The sequence below is a fragment of the Haliotis cracherodii genome, unplaced genomic scaffold (genome assembly GCF_022045235.1).
Source record: "Haliotis cracherodii isolate W230 unplaced genomic scaffold, xgHalCrac1.p SCAF_4, whole genome shotgun sequence".
In the NCBI taxonomy this organism is placed as follows: Eukaryota; Metazoa; Mollusca; class Gastropoda; order Lepetellida; family Haliotidae; genus Haliotis; species Haliotis cracherodii.
This window is the reverse complement of record NW_027266297.1, coordinates 10627497-10650203: the sequence shown is the minus strand read 5'-3', so window position 1 is coordinate 10650203 and position 22707 is coordinate 10627497. Positions and strand designations below refer to the sequence as shown.

The window sequence follows — 22707 nt, the reverse complement described above, 5'->3', positions numbered from 1 at the left end:
CAAGATTATTGCACTTATATAGCGACGTGCATGTACGTGTGTGTGTTTGTGTGGCTGCTTGTACTAGTCCAGACTGATGCCGATTTATAGTGCTAGCTCACTGAGATACCATGCCGCAGTTTAAGAAGAATACCTCACTCAGACACAGTATACTGACTCCGAGCCGACCAGTCCTTGTTTTAGCCCCTTAATGCCGAGCGCCAGACAGGGTAACAACAAGTACCATCTTTTACCGTCTTTTGGTATGACGTGGCCGGGGATCGAACCTTCCGCTCTCCAGGCAGACGCTCTACCACTAGACCATGGAGGCGGTCTCACAATTTAGGAGTATTGGGCTAGCTGACTAGCATAAATTTCAAAGGCTGCACAGGGCACATCTGGTAGATAGAAATGTGTTGAACATATGCAGAGATAATTTCAAAAGGTTTTGACAGGTATTTGACCTGTTTAGGCAGTTCCTTAGACTAACATTTAGTCTCTGAAATCTTATATTACACAAGATCCTTCTTGACTCTAAAAAAAAAAAAATTCCCTATGCTGATTTCAGAGCTTTCTAACTAATATAGCTTTCATTTCCAATGAATTTATATAGTCTGTCAGTCCATTAAGCCTCACTTCAGATCAGTCCTCCCTTATGAAAGCTCAGACATGCTTTTGTATGCATTTCTAGATTATGTTTTTTTCATAAAATAAATATATTCCACGGTCATGGTGCAGGACTAGCAGGTCCTGTGTTATGTACATATTGGAACCACAAGCATGACACTGTTACAAGCCATATGGCAGCGAAGTCTGGGTCAGACAATCCAGTCATTCTAGGGTTGTATTCTAACTTGGAACCCCACAAAGGGTGTTACATATTATGTGTTCTATATATTCATATTTGTTGTACACATAATAATCAAGCCCTCGGAGCATACCCATGATCCTTGCCAAAACTTGGGACAGTGCCACTCATTCACACATTCTTTGGGGTCACAAGGTAGGTCTTGTCATCACTTCGTGAGTACGATAATTATATATCAACTTTCATAGGGAGGACTGATCTGAAGTGAAGCTTAATGGACTGACAGACTATATAAATTCATTGGAAATGAAAGCTCAATTAGTTAGAAAAACACAACCTCAAAGTGTGATAATCACGATCAGCCAGAGTCTTTCATAATTCAGTTTCTTGCCCACAATCTAAAACCAGGTAAAAAAGTGATGCTATAAGATATGTAAGTCAGGGATAACTATAGGATTCCGAACAATGTGCTTTCTCTGGCAAATTGACAATAAAATTGTATTTATTTCAAAACTGGGACATTTTTTATTTTAGAGGTGTTTTAACATTGTAATTGCACACAGCATTCAGCGCACTAAAGTAAATTTATGCATTGAAGTCTCTTTATTGGTCCTGTTATAAGTGAAATATAAGGCACCTTGTCCAAGCCATCACATTAGTTTAGGAATTCTTTTATTCCCATTAGGGTATATGTACTGACATTTGCCGCAGACTTGGGGACTAATCTTGGCTGCTTTTGATAAATCTCTCTACTCACAATAATTCTTTTTCGGGAAAAGTGGAAATAATTTATCACAAGAGTCATCGGGAGATGACATATCCCCCCAGTCTGGTGCAATTTGGAAATGGAGTTTGGCTACTTATACCCCACTTTGGGTTCATTGCCATTAGATACCTTCAGTTAACGCTGTTCAGTATTTTTAAAAATCCGAAATCATCAAAAGGCACTGGCTCACTACTAGACTGATCTGTTTGGCAAGTTTCATCTAGAAATATTCAACAGTTATGGAGGTCTGCTCAGGAAACGAGTACAACTCTCATTTTCAGTATTACTCAAACTTGTCATCCTGGAAAAATGAAAAAAATCAACAACAAAAAAAAATCACAAATCATCAAAAGGCACCAGTTTCCCACTAGACTGACCTGTATATACAAAGTTTCAACAAGAAATATTGAACCGTTTTGGCGTTCTGCTCTGGAAATGGAAAACAGATAGCTGATGGATGAACATGGTGATTGCTATATCCCTGTTTTTCAAACTGGGGGGATAATAATATTGAGCATGTATTATGCATTAGATTCCATAAACTAAGCTCAAAGCATTACACCATTAATACCCCGATCAATTGATCAGTGTGCTCTTGAATGTCATTCTCAGCTCCCTGGGGAGTATACAACACAAGCTGTCTATGAGGTGTTAGAAGGCTGTCACATTACCACCCATTCACGGCTGGGTGAACAGAGGCACATTTCAAACAAAAGTCACTTGCCTCGTGCCGAAGGCGACACCACATGTTACATGTGTGTAAATGTCGTGCAGGACCAAAGCCCTAGAAACTCTCAGGAGTCAAGCTTGAACCCGGTCACCCATCCATTTACTTTCCTCGTCTAATATGTGACCTATGTGCTGTACACAGGACCTCCCTCCACAGGCTGACCCAGAACTTCCATAGTTTAGTCTAGGGCATGCATGGTATTCACATCTTTCTCTTGTGAAATATTCTTTGTCAGAAAAGAAAATATAAATCAAATTTTCTTATTTAATTTACAGTGTAGAAGAGCTTCTCCTTCAAACGGCATGAAAACCAACAAAGATGCAACAGTTGTCTCCCTTGTACATTCAAGCTGTATCCACACTCTCCACTGAGGATACCCAATAAACAACACTTGACGTCTTTCTTTTATTTCATTTATTTTTTTAAACAAAATAAAAAAGATTAATGAAACACATACGTGTTAACAGATCAACACTTGCTCATTATAAACAGACAACTGCTTCACCCCAAACACATGTGGAGATTCCAGGCATACATTTAACAAAAGCAACAACTGCCACCAAGAGCTGGGGCATCACACTTTAAAAGAGTGAAGATATTATTGTGTTCCTCTTTGAATGAGGGCATCAATGGGGCTCATCCATATGGGGGGGGTGCGCACAAGTGACCCAGTCATCTAAGGCGCTGTGATTCGCTGTGCAGAATTGCGTCCTTTGGCTTGGGTTGAATGGCGCTTTCAACAGCATTCCAGTTATATCACGGCATGTCAGCTTAATGTGGGAGGAAAGCCCGAAGTGATGCATGTCTCAGACGTTTACCACTTCGGTGAAACCCACGAGCACAGGTATGGTGCTGACAAACCTAGAAACATAATTGGGGCAAACCAGGATACGAACCCACGATCATAGGTTTCTGGCATGCCCAAGGGAAGCAACTGTGCACAGCCAATTGTGGTGCCTGATATGCATGGGCCACCCTTGCCCCTAAAGGCTTCAGGTTAAGTTGCATCCGTGCCCCTGCATCCTTCATGCAACTTAGGTGACTGAACTGGTTCCTGGCTCCTTTTAGGCTGATGCATAGAGCAGGGGCTTGGCTGAGGAGCAGATATGAACCCAGTTTGTATGTATTGTTTCGGGTACATGTAAAAACTTAATTTGTTAATTTTGAACATTTGTGTTAATTATTCGTCGATCTACTGTACTGTTAATATTTTCGTACATAATTGACTTGATAAATGTTTCATGGTAAAAGAGTTATACTTTGTAACATGTCTTGCCCTCTTTTGAAAGCATTAATATGACCATTATAGTATGCACAATAAGTGTAAATTTAAATGGTTTAGCTACAAGTTGACCAATATCCTTTTTTTAATCTGCAAAACATTTAATGTGTTTCGAAAGTACATCGAAATCCCCAAATATCAATAATTTAAAAGCAGACAATTTTTTTCTGCACGTGCACGCAGAGACACAGACACAGACACAGACACAGACACACACATGTCATCTGGTACACAAGAGCTTGTGGTCATTAATCAGCTGTGACACACAAACAAGAGGACTCCAGTTCTGGTTGGAGTGGTATGCAGTTAGCTGTTCCTAACTTTGAGGATCTCAGAGACCCTGTACCACTAAGTGTATATGCATTTAAATAAAACCAACACTCACTTCCAGTGAGAAACAAGCTGTTTACATCATGGCCAACATTAATTCAACCAACATGCTTACTTCAGGCACTGTATGTACACATGGTCTTCATTTTCAAATATGTAAACATTTGGAGCTTATTGATATCATAAAATCTTTGATTGAATTATTAACATGATTAACAGATCTACACATTCAAAGCATGGATAAACTATTGATTGACTAATTGATTAAACTTCCAAGTGCTACAGCTCAAAAACATCCTAGTGTGACCCCATACCCCTATGGCATAGACAGTTGTTCACTACATACTACTGAGTCCACAGTATTGGCAAGCATTTCATTATTCAGTTGAACACTGTAGTCTTGAACGCTGAGATGTCTCGGTTGTGTTGAGCTTTGATGAGTCTCAGTTGTGTTGAACTGATTATCAATTCCCAGCACATTCCTTCAAATTTCATCATTTATTTGACCTCTGAACTTTTCCATACAGAATCTTATGTAGTTCACATACAATATCCTTCTATTGTTGTTGTGAATTATGTTATTGTTGTTGTGAATTATGTTGAGAAACTCTCTTGGATGCATCAAACACTTGGATAAAGCAGTGTTTGAAACCAGAGGGGATCCAGGGATCCTTGCTGCTAAGTATTTGTATCTAGGCGCCCCTAAATATTTAACTTTTAACATTGGGGCTATGACAAGGACAACTTAACTTCCAAGCTTAATGTGTGACCAGTTGATATGCCACACTTTTCTACGTCCTTTGAGTCATACACAACAGTATGAAATATTACAAATGAAGTGCAAAACAAAATTCATGTACTCTTACTCCTGCATAAGAAATGAGGACAAATATATACCTCTCAATGTCCTAGTATTTGCCTTCATACACAGTGTCGTACGTGACGTCTTGGAAGTACACTGACAAACACAATTCATTACTGTCAAATTAAGCCTCCCTAGGAATGATAGGTATAAGCCATGTTTTCACGGTTGACTTCACATAGTCATCGACCCATCGTACTTCATGAGACTGGGTTGGATTTCTTGACATGGTATCTCATCACTGATTGGCTGTTTGTGTCAGCTGACAACTTCCTTGACCAATGCAGCTAGAGCTTTCACTGTCTGTGGGGTGGTGTCTTTCAGAGACATTGTTAGGATAATGGGTTTGGTTGTTTTCACCTCAGCTATTAGATTTTTAGCTAGGACATGGGTAAGAGGCTGAAACAGTGAAAAAAATGTAATTACCACAAAGGCTTAGGATATAAAATCAGGTTATACAGAAGCATAAATTCTTTTCCTTTTTTCATTGAATCAGACAATCCATAAATTGGAAAAAAATTACAAAAGAAACAATTTTGAGATAAATATTTTAATCTTTTTTTTATCCCTATAATTTGACTTCCATGTTTCTTCATATTGCTAAGAAAATTATGTTCATTACAAATTTATTTGGTCTAAACCAATTACACTTATTAGAACTATTATAGAAAATATATTTCTTGAGTCCTTCCCATTGTGTACTCATAACACCTTTAAGGCAACTAAAGGTTAAACCAAAATGATGAGAACAAAGTCACAAAATGATATTACATCAAAATTTAATTAAATGAATACACAAAAACTACATTTCAATTAAATCAGAGATGTATGCATTCTTAAAGTTAATTTGTTTTATGTTTCTAAATAACTCAGCCGGAGAACTGTAGTTTGATTGGTCAGAACAAAGTTGATTATTCTATAATATTTAAACAGTATCCAATTCACAATAAATCAATTGCAAGTGATTCCATGGCATATGGTTAGCTCAAAAAGCAATTTGTTTTGCATTAATGTTACCACAAACCGAGAAAACAATTAGACCACACATCCTAATGGACTACTGTTCGCTGATTGGTTGAAAATAGAATGGGCGGGGCTTGTGCATAATTGCACAGAATGATAGCACTTATTTTGTATAGTTGTCTCCAGGTTCTGTGTTAAGGATTACATAAGCAGTCTGTGAAATTAATACTGTTCACATATTATTAAGAATTGACTTATATGTTGTCAAACATAAAAGCCGGTGTGCACGCTTTCCGCAAACCCACTATGCATGACTACAGAAATGCTGAGGGTCAATTACCATATTCGACGTAATAAGCATCAAAATTAGAAATAGGGGGCTCTTATTAGAAAATTATTTGGTGGAAAAAACAGAGTTGAAAGATAAATTTCAAGAATTTAATTGCCCATAATAAAGAGTGTATATAACACACGAGTGCGTATTATACACAAATAAATAAGTCTTGTGTACATTGATCAATCGGAAGGGATGCTAATTGGGATTCTTCACTTGCCAATATATTAGCAAATATCGCCGTGGGTGTTAATTAGAGCGTGGTGCTTATTACGTAGAATACGGTACCGGTATTTAACATTTGCGCACCAGCATTCCATTCTGTCCTTGAATTTACAGACACAAATAAAGGATGAGTTTCAGTTTTGATGAGTAATAGAAAGTATGTGGCAATGAATAAGAATCTCACCTCATCTGACCCAAGAAGGACTTTTGTGGAGTATACCGATGTGGACTGTTGCATCTCATCCAGGACAATGTTCCGACTGATCTGTACCTGCAACAATAAGGGCTTACACTAAAAATCATGTGCAAGCGAGGATAGAGTAGAAAAAGGATGGGTGTATTTCGGAATCACAAGTGTTGGATGGATGCAAATACAGGTTTTGCTATAATCTGACTGCCAATGTCAGCACACTTTATTTCTCAAAACTATGAGGTTCTTCGGTCGGATGGAGTGCTTGAGTTTAGCTGCTTTTAACAGTACTTCAGCTGTGTATCAGACTGATGTGGGAAAAATCATCCAAAGTGATGCGGGTCTTGGATGTTGGTGAAACTAGCACAGGTATAATGCTGAAAACCCTAAAATCATACTCATTCCAACCCATAATCACATGTTTCATGCAAGTCTGTGTGAGTGAGTGAGTGAGTGAGTGAGTGATTATTGCTTACAGCTATCTTGCGGCAAGTCAAGCCTAAGGGAGGCAACTCTGCAGTGTAACGTCTTAGTCATGTCAGACAGCTGCCACACCTGACCCCTCTGGTTGGGATGGATATCTCAGAGTTTCTAACTTTGTTCTGGGACAACTAAAAGCAAAATAATATTTCTCTGACAATAGAGGACACGGTTGAGAGGTGAGCATGCTGTTTATGTACCTCTATCTGAGACAAGGTGAAACTGTCATCACAACACCATTTACTGCAACTTTAGTAACATATTCTATAACCTTATTTAAACAGTTATGATCAAAATATACATGAATGGTTCAGAGGTTTTATTTATTTATTGGTTTACATATTTTTATCAATTGTGATTTTTTAATCACAAAGTTTTCTGAATATACCACTAACCTCCTGTGAAGCTTATCTTTAATCCAGTTCTTCAATTTGTTTTACATGTATGCCCATTTCTTGTGGTTAACATGTATGTTTGCAGCTGGCAGAATAAGAAGAATAGTGATTGTTAAATTATTGTGTTCTCTTTTGATTATTAACCTTAACTTTAAAGGGGCACTCATCTGTGGCTTCTTCCCAGCTGACTCTCACTTGCTGCCGCGAGTCGATTTGCTCGCAAGCGCAACTGAGCGTGACAAGAGACTGGGCTGCTGTCTGTAGCATAAATGAACTTTATCTATGTTCGCATTTCTGAACACTGATTGGCTACCCGTAATCTGTGATGATTTCAACATCACAAAGTGTGCATGTTTATTATCTTCTTAAACCTAAACAAACGTACAAAATGAATGGTGGAAGTCAAAGTATTTTGGGATTTCAAATTGCATGTAATACAATGACTACTCCCTTGTTGTCATCCATGTTTCCTGGTATAACCCTACACCTGTGTATTTGTCGAAATTCACCAGATGCTCAGTTAAAGAATTTATTACAGGTCTAATTAATGGTAGAACCACTCAGAGTAGCAGACAAAGGTTCCCATTTGGCATTTCTTGAGTCTGGGGTAATTATTCAATCTAAATCCAGGTCTGAAGTGGGGTGAAATGTATGTTATATAATATGCACGTGACAGCACAGCATGAGAGTTACAAAAAGCCCATCCATCAAAGGAGTAAACGAAAATATGTTGATTGATTAATCACTGTTATTTTGTACAGTTGATTTGTCAAAAGTGCTTACATGTGTAGGTTTACTAAAGCAGATGGAATACTACCATATCTGGTTGGAAGTGCCTATGTAAAAACAACATACTTTGTTCGAATGATTAACTGATAATATGTTGATTGATTGCTAATTGTTATCTCACTTAATGGATTTTTTTAAAGAACCTTGGACATCATGAAAATAGCTGTGACACGTGCTATCTCAACTGACCAATGAGACATAAGCCACCTAAGTGAAACACCTCAAACAAACTTACGTGATCAGTAAAGAAACAAATACGAGTTATAATATCCAGAAATGCTGTATACATAGTTTAATATATTAGATTGTTACAAAGACATGAGACATTGAACATGTTGAGCAAGTTTCTTTGTACAGCTGCAGACATTGGGGATATTTTCTTTGTGTTGATATTGACGGATACATTTCTTGAACAAGGTAACTGCCTAATATTATACATATAAGTTTAGATGGGTGTAATTACGATAGTGGCATTTTTGTTTTCATTCATTTGCTGTAGCATTGAACAGAATTATTCTTGTTCCTCTACATTTTCGTTGGGAAGTTCTTCGATGAATTCTACAAAATCCCAGCGAAGTCCCAAGAATAGTTTACAATTCTCGGACAGTTCAAAAGGAACCCTGTTGACATCCAGAGCACGGATCCAGACGAAGGAAACGGGAGCAGATATACCATGGGTACTGTCATCCTCCAAGACAAACCGGGGAGACAGAAGCCAATCTCATAAGCGAGGAAATGAACCAAAAGCCTGATCCAGATTAGTAGAGATATTTATGTTTGTTTGTTTATTGTTTAACACTGCACTCTGGACCAGACAATCCAGTGATTGACATCATGAGCATCGATCCATGCAATTTGGATCGATGACATGCATCAACCAAGTCAGCAAGCCTGACCACCCAATCCTGCTAGTCGCCTCTTACGACAAGCATAGTCGCCTTTCACGGCAAGCATGGGTTGCTGAAGACCTATTCTACCCCCGATCTTCATGGGTCGCAGATATCTAACAGCACCGGTTGAGGAGGGAGGTAGATATTCAGTGAGCTTGCTGCGGAGTCCGTGAAACCCTTCAAATGTTCCTCTGCTGACATAAAGCAATCCAGATAGTAGCTGATCAGCAATCCAGTGTAGAACTGAAGTAGGGTTGACGGATTCAAAACTTTCCGGAAGTCGGAGAAGAGTGATGGTCCCTAACAGCAGTAGCTGGTGCATATTCCACAACCAATGGGACCGGGACTGTAGAACCAACAGGACGACAGGGTACCATCAATGTTGCGTCACGGATCCTTGGAGTGTTGATTGTGGGAGCTCCAAACCTAAGAGCAGTAAACCCGGGAGCAGTCACATGATCTTGAAGGTTATTCGTGCAAGCCAGAGCATCCATCCCAGCACAAATACCGATCGTGGGAGCGCCAAGCCTTGCAGTGTTCATCAGGAGAACATCGATCCCTGGATCAGGTGGAGGAGTCTGTTTGTGGAACCTTAGAACAGCGATCCCAAGGAGAGTGATCAGGAGAGTGGCAAGTAGTTGATCAAGCCGCTTGTGGACTGTAGGCTGTAAGTGAAGAGCGATATTGAACCTGATCCTTCCTTTATGGAGATAAATGGAGAATGCAGCCTCCAGAAAGTTTGCATTCCGTACAGTGTGATTCAAGGCTGTACCATCAGCGAGAATCACAACTCTTTTAATGTGGGTCAGAGGTCAACATTGCGCAGAAACAGGATGCAGATTATCAGCTTTGTTTTCCTTATACTTTTCCATTCCCCTTAGCATGGTATAAAAATGGCTGCTCTAAGTATAGGCAAATTGAAAAAAACAACAAACCAAAATGCCTTCTCGTATGATCAAACATGTCACCCCGGCGTTGCGGTGAGAAAGAGAATGAAGTGACAGACAGAGGAGGCATGTGATCAGGTTGTGTAGGTCGCTATGCGCAGGATCACTCGCATGTTCCATTTGTTTGGGAGGTGACCATGGGGATGCTGGGGTGTGTTCGGGTGGATTGTTTTTTAGAAGCTGTAATCTCTGTTCAAGCACATTTCCACATAGGATCGAAGAAAAAAGGAAGAAAGTCATAGTGCCAGATAGGATAGGTTTAAAACTAAGACTAATACTAACTAATAACAAGAAGTGACTTATCAAAACTTTGTAACCATTACCGATGATACCTGAAAAAATAAAGATAAAATAGTATATTGTTGATCAATGTGACGATATGCCCTTATACTATCAATAAAAGTGACAAATGAGCTTACTGCTGGCGCAGCACAGGTCATGAACTAGTCGGGATTTCTAGGATATCATCGGGGTACTCACAAGGAAAGACAATAACAAAGGCAACAAGAAGTCCTGGGTTATTGCTGTAGATCAGTGTCCATTATAATAACCTATATAACCCTCACCATAGTGCCAAACTTCTGAAGCTGAGAGACCACCAGAAGCAATCTGTCATCAAACCTGCTGCATAGAACATCAGTGTGGTTGTCATTCACCACTTTTGTCACCTGCAAAATGATTATTGAAAACATGTAGTGGCTGTCAACCAGTTATCGCCAAGGACCTATTTTTACCAATACTCCATCTTAGCATGCACATAATATGATAATTACCACTTGTTTTCACTTTTGCTCGTTTTCATCAGGAGGGATTTTTTGGGACAAGACTGCAGTTTTCCGGGGGCTACTTTTATTAGGCTAATTGGCTGGTTGCTGGCTGAGGCTCTCCCCCCACCCAACAACTCTTATTCTTAGCCCCTGGATCCCATTTCGGACTAGGCACCCCTTTACGACCCTAAGGGTTCAGTACCTTTTCCCTTCAAACACCCTTTCACGATCCTTTGGGATGGGCAATCCTTGCCAATCAAACATTCCCGTATGATCCTTCAGGTTTGTTGAAAGTTAGAAAGGGTTTTGGTGTCCCACCTCTTTTAACAAATGTATCCAATGTAATTAGAGGAAAATCTGCAAACTTTTGACTCAAGTTTTGGGTTGCTCTGAGAGAGAAAAAGGTACTACGCATACGCATCAAGGTGAACAATAGCCATAGAAAAGACAAATATGAATAAATGTGTGAATATATATCTCTTCCAACAAGCACCTGCTGGCAAGATGGCGATCGACATCATTAGTTTTGCTTATGCTGCGTCTATTGCCGCTGGCGGAGTCTTAGGATATGTTAAAGCAGGTAAATATAATCGCTTGTTTTACCATGTTTGTATAAAGTCCCGGACGAATGAATTTGGTGAACTGACAACATCTTTTCCCTAAGAAATATTCAATACAGGGAAGTCGTTAATTTAAATTTTCATTTATCAAGTGATGTGCCATCATGGATGTGCATAAGTTCAGAATGTAGAACCTTCAAGTGTTATGGTCGGGTCGTTTATTGGGTTGCACAGTTATAATTTACATATGCAGTCCGATAATTTAGTTTTATGTGGGAAGAATAAAAGAATAAAATAGATATAACACAACATTGACTATCTTTAGCATTTTGTGACTTAAAAAAACTTCCCATTGTATTTATTTTGACATACGAACTATAAGCAGGGAGCAAATATTATCAGGTGTAGGAGAGAATTATTGTTGTGCCAATTGGGGTTAAAATGTCTGGAATGAAAGTCTTTAAATACCAGCCTTGTCTTGCTGCAATTAGTAAAATGTTATAAGCCCAATCAATGACTTAATATAACATTCATGAATATTGAACAATTTATTTGTTCCATTAGGTTTTTGATGAACCTTTAATGTCCTTTGTGAATTATAAGTAGGGCTGGGCTGGGTGGGTTCTGAAAAGGACAGGGGTACCCAAAACACTACACAGACATGTGGTTATTCACATGATTGTTCAGTGACAATAACAATAAAACTCCATTGTCACACTACATTTCTTTGCATTTCTTTCTGACTATGCACGCATTCCTTCTAACTTTTTTTTTATGTTTGAGTAAATATAAAGCCAAATTTGCAGCAAATGACAGAAAAAATCCCAATTTGAAATAAACATTTCTTATTTCAAATTTCAATTTACGAAAACGTGAACAGTAGAAAAATCCAATTTTGAACAAAATAACTTCATTTATTTTTCCAAGTTTGACTGCTAAGGGAACTTAGCTTTGGAATCCTAGACATATCCCTGGTCAGCTTCAGTGTATGCATGATCAGATGTTTTTATACATGTATTTAAACAGTTTTCCAGGGCTCCGGTAAATTAGTTTCCATCAGACATTTTGTACCAAACTCTTGAGACCTACAGCAGGTTCAACCAGTTATCGCCAAGGACCTATTTTCACCAATACTCCATCTTAACCACTTGTTTTCACTTTTGCTCGTTTTCATCAGGAGGGATTTTTTGGGACAAGACTGCAGTTTTCCGGGGGCTACTTTTATTGGGCTAATTGGCTGGTTGCTGGCTGAGGCTCTCCCCCCACCCAACAACTCTTATTCTTAGCCCCTGGATCCCATTTCGGACTAGGCACCCCTTTACGACCCTAAGGGTTCAGTACCTTTTCCCTTCAAACACCCTTTCACGATCCTTTGGGATGGGCAATCCTTGCCAATCAAACATTCCCGTATGATCCTTCGGGTTTGTTGAAAGTTAGAGAGGGTATTGGTGTCCCACCTCTTTTTACAAATGTATCCAATGTAATTAGAGGAAAATCTGCAAACTTTTGACTCAAGTTTTGGGTTGCTCTGAGAGAGAAAAAGGTACTACGCATGCGCATCAAGGTAAACAATAACCATAGAAAAGACAAATATGAATAAATGTGTGAATGTTAGTTCAGAAATAACATCTAAAAATATGGCAAGAATTGGTGCGATTACGGGTTGGTGGACAGATTAGGGAATTTTCCTTTCCAGTGCACGCCAGACATTTATTTGCTACTGTACACTAGTGAATCTCATCACTTTATGTGTGTGTGTTATTATAAACTGCCTCATTTCTATGTACATTCATGTCATGCTCTCCAGTCCTATTATTCATCACATGAACTCGGAAAGGTCAAGATTTAGCCCTCTAATGTGTGTATGTATAGGCGTAATACAGAGGTTGCTATCCATAATATTCCTCGTTAGTCGGGTCATTATGCTCATATTAGTTTATGTTTTCTTCGACACCCGGGAGGTTGACACGAGTCAACGGCTTAAGATTAATTAACAACATGATACCTGAGTGTTCTCACGTGGGCATGGTATATGTAACCACTACGTGTTTGAAGAGAATCGTTATTCAATGTTATGTCATATCCAACCTGGTGTTCCGGAATCCAGCCAATAAAAATTGAACAAAACTGTCATGATCAGCAGATAAACCTGCCTTATCCAGGGCCTACAACCACAGTCTTCCACTACAAGGCAACTTTCTTAGAGCTGTAACAGAGAAACTCTCATCCGGAAAAGGACGTCAGTAACGACATTGGATTTGATCAAGAATGTGTGTACCTGTTTTGTCATCACTGGAAATGCTGCCGACATGGGAGCTGCCATTTTTATTTTCACAATCATACTTGCACTACAACTGCTCTTATTACGTTAATGATTGTGATACACATATGTATGTAGTAATACACTTATTTAGAATAATTAATTTATATAAACTTTTATAAGCGTTCATTGTATTACCTATGTAACGTATTACATTATTCGCTCTCCATTCTAAAATTGTGAACATAATATATATGCCATGAACATTAGTTGTATATATATCTCTTCCAACAAGCACCTGCTGGCAAGATGGCGATCGACATCATTAGTTTTGCTTATGCTGCGACTATTGCCGCTGGCGGAGTCTTAGGATATGTTAAAGCAGGTAAATATAATCGCTTGTTCTACCATGTTTGTATAAAGTCCCAGACGAATGAATTTGGTGAACTGACAACATCTATTCCCTAAGAAATATTCGAGTACAGGGAAGTCGTTAATTTAAATTTTCATTTATCAAGTGATGTGCCATCATGGATGTGCCTAAGTTCAGAATGTAGAACCTTCAAGTGTTATGGTCGGGTCGTTTATTGGGTTGCACAGTTATAATTTACATATGCAGTCCGATTATTTTAGTTTTATGTGGGAAGAATAAAATAAATGCAACACAATATTGACTATCTTTAGCATTTTGTGACTTAATAAAAAACTTCCCACTGTATTTATTTTGACATACGAACTCTAAGCAAGGAGGAAATATCATCAGGTGAAGGAGAGAATTATTGTTGTGCCAATTGGGGTTAAATGTCTGGAATGAAAGTCTTTAAATACCAGCCTTGTCTTGCTGCAATTAGTAAAATGTTATAAGCCCAATCAATGACTTTATATAACATTCATGTATATTGAACACAATTTATTTGTTCCATTAGGTTTTTGATGAACCTTTAATGTCCTTTGTGAATTATAAGTAGGGCTGGGTGGGTTCTGAATAGGACACAGGTACCCAAAACACTACACAGACATGTGGTTATTTACATAATTGTTCAGTGACAATGACAATAAAACTCCATTGTCACACTACATTTCTTTGCATTTCTTTCTGACTATGCACGCATTCCTTCTAACTTTTTTTTTTATGTTTGAGTAAATATAAAGCCAAATTTGCAGCAAATGACAGAAAAAAAATCCCAATTTGAAATAAACGTTTCTTATTTCACATTTCAATTTACGAAAACGTTTTTTGTTTTTTTTAATCGACTCATAGCCTGCCAACAAGTATTCATTTAACCACATCATTGTATCATCACTGGATTCTGTTAAGTTTTTGCCTTTTCTACTTGTTCTTCATTGAATATGAATTGTATTATTTGGCTGTAAGCAGTCACCTGAATTACTGAATTTCAAATGTCTGTAGTTTCTTTTACGCCAAGCAAATTGGATGAAACATTTCTGATGTTAGTGTGTATGCGCTTCAATATTCATTTGATTCACAAATATCGATGAGTACTGCTGTCACCAGATTGAAGGTGTTTAAAATTACTGTAATTTTTAAATATATCGGATGAATTTGAGGTTTCATTTCAAATCACTCTGACTGAAACAGCTGTTTTGACAGCCACGCCATCACTGAAGCTAATACAAGCAAGAAAGGTACTTATTTCTCAATCACTTTCGTTAGGCATTTTGAAATAAGGATATCTACAATTGTAGGTTAAGAAATGCCTATGTGGTTACTGCAATATTAAAAAACCCAATAGAAATCGACAAAGAGAGTGTACATGGAAGGCTTGCAATTTGACCAGTGTTTGAAATGATTTCAAAACCCATCAAGACTGTTGGCAAGGTGACCCATAAAAGGTGCCTGCTCGTCTTAAAAGATACCTGTCCGCATTCAGACAATATGAATATTGAAAAATTGCGAAAAAACAACAGACAAATTGCATCTTGATTTGGCTGAAATAATGCAAACAATTACTTGAGAATGTATGAGGAGTTATGATATAACTGAATACGTAAGTAGCCTTAAAATTATCTGCCAGACAGTCATTATCTCTGCTTACATCAAAGAGTTTATGTATAATATTGTCATGGTAGAATTGAGATAGATATACTGTGTTTTTAACTTTGTTAAATGTAAAGATAGGTTACCTGTAGATTTGACATAGCTAAATTTAACATGTGAGACTTAATGTTGCACTCCTAGTTTCAAATTCAACTCCACACCTTGAGATCTATGAGAGCGGTAAGTATCCCTCTACTGAAGCTGCTTGTATTCAATAGACTGGAATCTGTTTACTCTTGTGTAATCCACCTAATTCTAGATCTAAAATTTGCCATGTTAATTCTATGATTGAGTAAAAAGTGTCTAATTTCGATGAGCTTCACTATGGATTCCGGATTGAAATTGTGGTAACTTTGTTTTGATGATAGAAGAAAGACAAATTCACTCATTACTTAGGGTGAAACGATACACCGATATTCCGATGCATCGCGATACTTGACCCATGATACAATATACGATAAATGTGGGCCCATTTATCGATATGCCACGATACGGAACGCAAATCTCAAGTACAGCGTTTCCTCGCCATTGTGCCTTTCAATAAACCGCTGACTTGGTTATAATGCAGGGCTCCCAAAACGTACTTACATTTTTAATAAGCTCAGTTTTTACACTGACAGATGTTTTTCCCCATCTCAAAAAACATTATCAGCTGATCACCGCAAGCACATAACACTAGAAATACCAGTCAGCAAATCCGAACTGAAGTATGCAATTCAAAACCATTATTATACTATCTTGTTATTAAAACGTGTTCATTGTATATCTGGACTTGTTTTTGTAATATATATATATATATTTTTTTTCAAAATTTCATTTAATGTTGTTTTCATTAAGTTAGGTGAAATCGTGTGTGAAGAGATACAGCAATCACGGTCAGATTACCGCTTTTTGACGAAATGAAACAAACTTTAGTTGCTAAAGAATGGATACATATATTAATAATGCCATACTTTGAATCGTTAAAAGTAATATTTGTGGCAGTTTGGCTGATATATGGCAACACAACGTTTTCGCAATCGAAATACTTGTAGCGCGTGAAGTCCCTACCGTGACTGGTCAAATTGTTCCATACGTAAAAATATCCTGCAACAGCAATCACCAGTACCAAAATGCTACACTTGTGGTTCTTATGATATCAAATATATATATAGTAAAAGCTGCAACTAAAGTAACACAATATTGGAATATATTATTCCTGATAAAACAATAATTTCATATACAATTTCTTCGACCATTGCATCAAAATTCTTTGAAGTTGTATCACTGGTGTACATTAATTATTTTCTGGTGTTTGAACTTTGAATTGTTTTGAAGGAAAGTTCCACTTTGAAGCTTAACAACTTCAGTAGTCTTGTTATTATAAAATAAATTTGACTGTCCAAAATCATGAAAGGTTCAATCTTGACATGCTTTACGTCTTGCTTTTGTATCATTGCGTATCAAGATGCGTATCGTATCGTGATCAGAATATCGTGACCTTCCTGTATTGTGCCTACTCATTAATTTTGAGTAATCCACCTAATTTTAGATCCAAAATTTGCCATGTTAATTCTATGATTGAGTAAAAAGTGTCTAATTTGGACGAGCTTCACTCAGGATTCCGGATTGAAATTGTGGTAACTTTGTTTTGATGACAGAAGAAACAAAAAGTCACTCATTACAGCCATAGTGTTGTAGCTTACCTGTGCATCTTGGTGTATTAACATTTACAATATACAATCAATTGTTAAGAAGTGACAATCAGAAGTGTCTTTGATGACATCAGCAATGGATCCCATGAAAGTATGTTTTACCACCTGTACAATCTCTTAAAACCGACTCTTTTACCTCCAATATGATACATTCCCGTGGGGATTCCAGGTTAGAATTGGTTCCTATCAAAGTATGTTGGTTGTAAGAGGCAACTTAAAGGATTGGGTGAGTTGGAAAAATAATGAACCCAAATCGTTTTAGAAAGCTGACAGCTGATTAGCCCAAGAACCCACAGGGATCCTTCTTTTAGATTGGGAGGTCCAAGTTTGGTCAGGGTTCACCTGAAGAGACCTTCCATGGAGTGACCTAACATCTTAACAAAGAGGAGTAACACATCAGAGTAATAGGTCTGATTGTAATGAGATTATGTATATCCGGAATTTTTATTCAAGTTGTGATGTAATGGCTTGCAGGGAGCATGCCCTCTCTGGCAATGGGCGTGGCCTGTGGAGCTGTGATGGGAGTTGGAGCCTACCAGACAACAAATGATCCTAAAAATGTGTCCTTATCCCTTGGTAAGTTTTTCTTGTTGTTCTTTAAGACTGAAGGTCCTGAGCAAAGTAATGAGACTACCATGAGTCATGACAATAGCGACTGTTTGTGTTATCTGGATGATTGTGTGTACACCTGACACCATGGACTGTTGCTCGTGCTGTCAACCACTAGTTTACCTGGACTAGTTCATTATTACAGCTGGGACATGTATGTATGTTGTAATTTGGGAATAACTTATGAGCAATAGGGAAGTAAAGGTTATATATCCCTCATGGACATGGCAAAGAACTTTCACCATTAGTTGACAGGGGACAGTTTGTTTGTTTGTTTATTTGGTGTTTAACGCTGCACTCAGCAATGTTCCAGCTATATGATGGCGGTCTGTAAATAATCAAGTCTGGACCAGACAATCCAGTGATTGACATCATGAGCATCGATCCACGCAAATGGGATACGATGTCATGCATCAACCAAGTCAGCGAGCCTGACCACCCGATCCCATTAGTCGGCTCTTATGACAAGCATAGTCGCCTTTTACGACAAGAATGGGTTTGCTGAAGACCTATTTCTACCCTGGATCTTCACGGGTAGGGTGTATTGTATTTGACTGACTCTGTGGTCTTGTGGTAGAGCGTCCACCCGGAGAGTGGAAGGTCTGGAGCTCGATCTCTGGCCACATCATACCAAAAGACGTTAAAAGATGGTACTTGTTGTAACCCTGTCTGGCACTTGGCATTAAGGGGCTAAAACAAGGACTGGTTGGCTCGGAGTCAGTATTCTGTGTCTGAGTGGGGTATTCTTCTTAAACTGTGGCATGTATCTCAGTGGGCTAGCACTACAAAACCGGCATTAGTCCGTATTGGTACAAGCAGTGGCATGTACATAGCTAGGTAAGTGCAGTAATCTTGAAAGTGACATCCTGCACAATTGCAGGGCTCATATTTTGGTGAACCTATTCTTATGTTTACCAAAATGCAAGCCCTGGCAGTATAGATGTGGTAAGCCTCATTTCACCTCAGGGGCCACGGGTGGCCCAGTCGTCTAAGGCGCCGCGATTTGCTGTGCAGAGTTGCGTCCCTTGGTGCACGCCAGAAACCTATGATTGTGGGTTCGAATCCCGGTTCGCCCTATTATGTTTCTAGGTTTGTCAGCACCATACCCGTGCTTGTGGGTTTCACCAAAGTGGTAAACGTCTGAGGCCTGCATCACTTTGGGCTTTCCTCCCACATTAAGCTGACACGCTGTGATATAACTGGAATAATGTTAAAAATAGTGTTAAACCCAACTCACTCACTCACTCATTTCACCTCACCTATATAAGACAAGGCTAGATTTTATAAATGTTGAATGCTGACTAGTTGATGAAATTGTGTTTCAGCCACAAGTGCGCTATTGACGGGCGTCATGGGCTACAGGTTTATCAGCTCGGGCAAGTTCATGCCAGCAGGGATGGTAGCATCTTTGAGGTAAAAACTCATTGTTGAAAGTGTTAAAAGTGGAAACTTAAATCCATTGAATGTCAGGAAGCTTATGGAAGGATGTAGGGTTGTCATGATTAACTGATGCACTGATGTATAACAAATCTTCCTCTGACGATATGATACTCAATACACCTTCCAATGTTTCCATTGTTTTAATTCTGTATCGATTTTCACAAAGTAGTATTTACTCAGGCTGGCATTACCTTACAAACAAAATGCATTATATTTGTTATCAGAGTGAGGATAAATTAGTCAGTAATACGAAATAACATCTTCTAGAAGCGAGGGACTTAACTGACTATAAGAGTCCAGTTTCCACCCTTGCCGAACTAGGCAGGAATTATGGAGTTATATTTTGTCCATGCATAGTCCAGTCAAAATCACATAGCGAAATCGACAGCCGTGCAGGTTTGGTCGGTTGCAGGATTTGCAAAGCATGTGTACTGTCAACTGGGCGTCAACAGATAGTTTTAAAATCTTTTCATGTTTTTGATCTAGGTACAATATAGATCTTGATTATCAATCAGATCTTCTTCACCGGATGCTGCCATTTTGTTTGAAGCAAATGTAATTGATATCAGAGGTGGAATCTGATTGGTCAATAGCAGGGACATAGAAGGGACATAACCTGTAATGGCCACGAGTGGCGCTACGATCAAACCAAGAAATTCCAGCTTAGTTTGGCAAGAGTGGAAACTGGACTTTATAGTCTGTTAACTCCCTTGTCTCAGGAGGGTGACGAATTAAATAAAAAACAGTTAATAGCACAACCACCCAGGCCACATAAAATGTAACATGATAATTGTGGAAAATTTATATACTGACATGTACTGTGTTGTGACTAAGGATCATGATATGGTGTTTGTTTGTTGTTTAATGCCACACGCTGCAATATTCCAGCTACCATATTCGACGTAATAAGCGCCCTTCCCTAATAAGCGCCTGCGGCAATATTTGCTAATATAGTGGCTAGTAAACAATCCCAAATTGCACCCTTCCGATTGATCAATCTACACTAGCCTTATATATTCGTGTATAATACGCAGTCGTGTGTTATATGGACTCTTAATTTCGGGCAATTATATTCTGGAAAAATATATCTGTGGTTTATAAAACGAACAGACTTTTCTTTTGTATCATTTCAGGCTGTAAGCATAAACCACAAAATTTACTATCGTTCAACTCTTTCACCAAAATTATAGTCTGATAAGAGCCCCCTATTTTTAATTTTGAGAGCGCCCTGGGCGCTTATTATGTCAAATACAGTATTTCATAGCAATCTGTAAACAAGGTAAATAATCAAATCTGGATCAGACAATTGTGTGATTGACATGATGAGCATCAATCTACACAAATGGGATACGTTGCCCACCTTTAATGACAAGCATTATGTAGTTGTATCTTGACACCCTACTTATCCTCTGTTTTCAGTTTATTAATGCTGATGAGGTACGGGTATCGACTAACTCAGTGAGCTGTCAAGGACCTCGAAGTGGAAACATCATCGCTTCATCATCAACCTCCATGAAATGTCATTGTTGGTGACAATGAACAGTAGATTATATTTTTCAGTCAATAGGACTTGACTGTTTTTAGACTAATTTGCTCTCTTTTTATTACACCATCAAAATGCCTTTTGCCAAATTTCCTTTCTCTGTAGAAAAATGTCTTACTGTCTAGTTTTTGTTATGCAACAATCGTGAACCACAAGGCAAGACAACCGTAGTCCTGTTTCTGTATCTCTATAATAGATCATTTAAAACATCTCATAACCTTCTGTGTCAAGATGGGTCAGAGTCCGCCACTCATGTAACTGTCACTCTGTACAGAGTAGTGGCCCTTAGTCATGCCTGGATCTGCAGTATGGGTTCCAATCCCAGCTGAAAGCAGAGTAAAACAATATTCACTCAATCTTGGTTGTCAGTACCGTACACAACTTCACCAAAGAGGTACACGTTGCATTATTTCGGGCTGTGCTCCCACATCAAGATGACAGGCCATGATACAACTGAAATACTGTTCAAAGCGGCATGAAACACAACTTACTCATGCTAAAAGGCATCCAAAGGTAAGATTGCCAATATTATCCCATCAATCAAATCTCATCACATTCCTTTGTCAATGAGGGTTCACTTGGCCCATGCCCTGGTGCTTGTTGAGACATTAGGCCATGAAAGTAGTAATATCTTCAGGGGCTTATTTGCAGAAAGACTAGGTCACCATGCATCTCTTGTTTTACTGAGAAAGAGGCAGATCACAGATTTTGATAGAGATTATGTATGTTAAAGAAATGGTTTGTAGGGTTGTGTATTGGTAAACAAATTGTATTGCAAAATATGTTACCTGTGTCTATATTGCGATACATCGTATGATATATTGGTAGCTAAAGTGTTTGACAGTGATTTACACTGACTGTCCATTCAGATACTATTTTCTACATAGTAATGTAAATTTTGCTCAGTATGGTCAGTTGCCGCCATTTTGTAGTTATGGATACAGGGGAGATAAAGACAAAAAGATCATTTCTGTGTTTCAGGGATTTTGTCAATTGATTTTGAAAGGAAACCTCATATGTGAATAAATTTCTGTGCAGATTTTAGGTCAAGTGATACAAATAACAAAAATTGTTGTGTTGTTTTTACCCAATATGCTGGAACACAGAAAAGGATATTGTAATGTGTATATTGCAGCATACCAGTAATACCATGAAGTCCTAATGGTTTAAATAATTGTTTATGAAAGAAATGTCCAGTGATGGACCTTATTTGTATATTGTTGTGATTAAATACAGTGTTAATTTCGTACAGATGGTGATGGTTTCTGTGGTACCTTCATCTCACATTTGTGTGCAGTTGAAATGTGTATGCAAGTGTAGAAATAATAAAGATTTGTAAAAAATGTGAGCTTTTTTTACCTTGATTTCCCAGCAACACTTGGCAGTAGAAGATTGTCGCCATATGGCTGAAATGCCAGTGTGAAACTATATATACTTGGCAAAACAAGTTTAAGGACACCCACAATTGGAAGGCTGTGTGTTAATACCCAGCAGCCAAGACAGATGAACCAGATCATGTAAAAGTATTGTGTTCTTTTACTTGAGGGGCGGTCGGGTAGCCTAGTGGTTAAAGCGTTAGCTCATCACGCCCAAGACCCAGGTTTGATTCCCAACATGGGTGCAACGTGTGAAGCCCACTTCTGGTGTCCCCCTGCCGTGATATTGCTGGAATATTGCAAAAAGCAGCGTAAAACCATACTCACTCACTCACTCTTTGACTTGTATATCACAATCAGATTCAGCAATTTGCATTTGACAGGTGATGAGGCACATAAGTGGTGGATCCAGATGGGGGGGTGGGGGGG

At 38.5% G+C, this 22707-nt stretch overlaps 2 protein-coding genes across 2 annotated transcripts; one reads left to right on the top strand and one right to left on the bottom strand.

Annotated features, from left to right (window-relative positions):
- Positions 1-2749: 2749 nt before the first annotated feature.
- On the bottom strand, positions 2750-13638 carry LOC139479071 (proteasome assembly chaperone 3-like). The gene is made up of 4 exons (XM_071261821.1): positions 13576-13638; positions 10537-10638; positions 6464-6550; positions 2750-5156 (listed from the first exon to the last, which is right to left on the bottom strand). The coding sequence occupies exons 1-4, from the start codon at positions 13636-13638 to the stop codon at positions 5016-5018; spliced, it is 393 nt and encodes a 130-aa protein (XP_071117922.1). The 3' UTR covers positions 2750-5015.
- Positions 13495-22217, top strand: LOC139479072 (transmembrane protein 14C-like). Its single transcript, XM_071261822.1, has 5 exons — positions 13495-13567; positions 13853-13942; positions 17785-17886; positions 19245-19332; positions 20779-22217. Exons 2-5 carry the CDS (start codon positions 13867-13869, stop codon positions 20819-20821), a joined length of 309 nt encoding a protein of 102 aa, XP_071117923.1. The 5' UTR covers positions 13495-13567; positions 13853-13866; the 3' UTR covers positions 20822-22217.
- Positions 22218-22707: the final 490 nt, after the last annotated feature.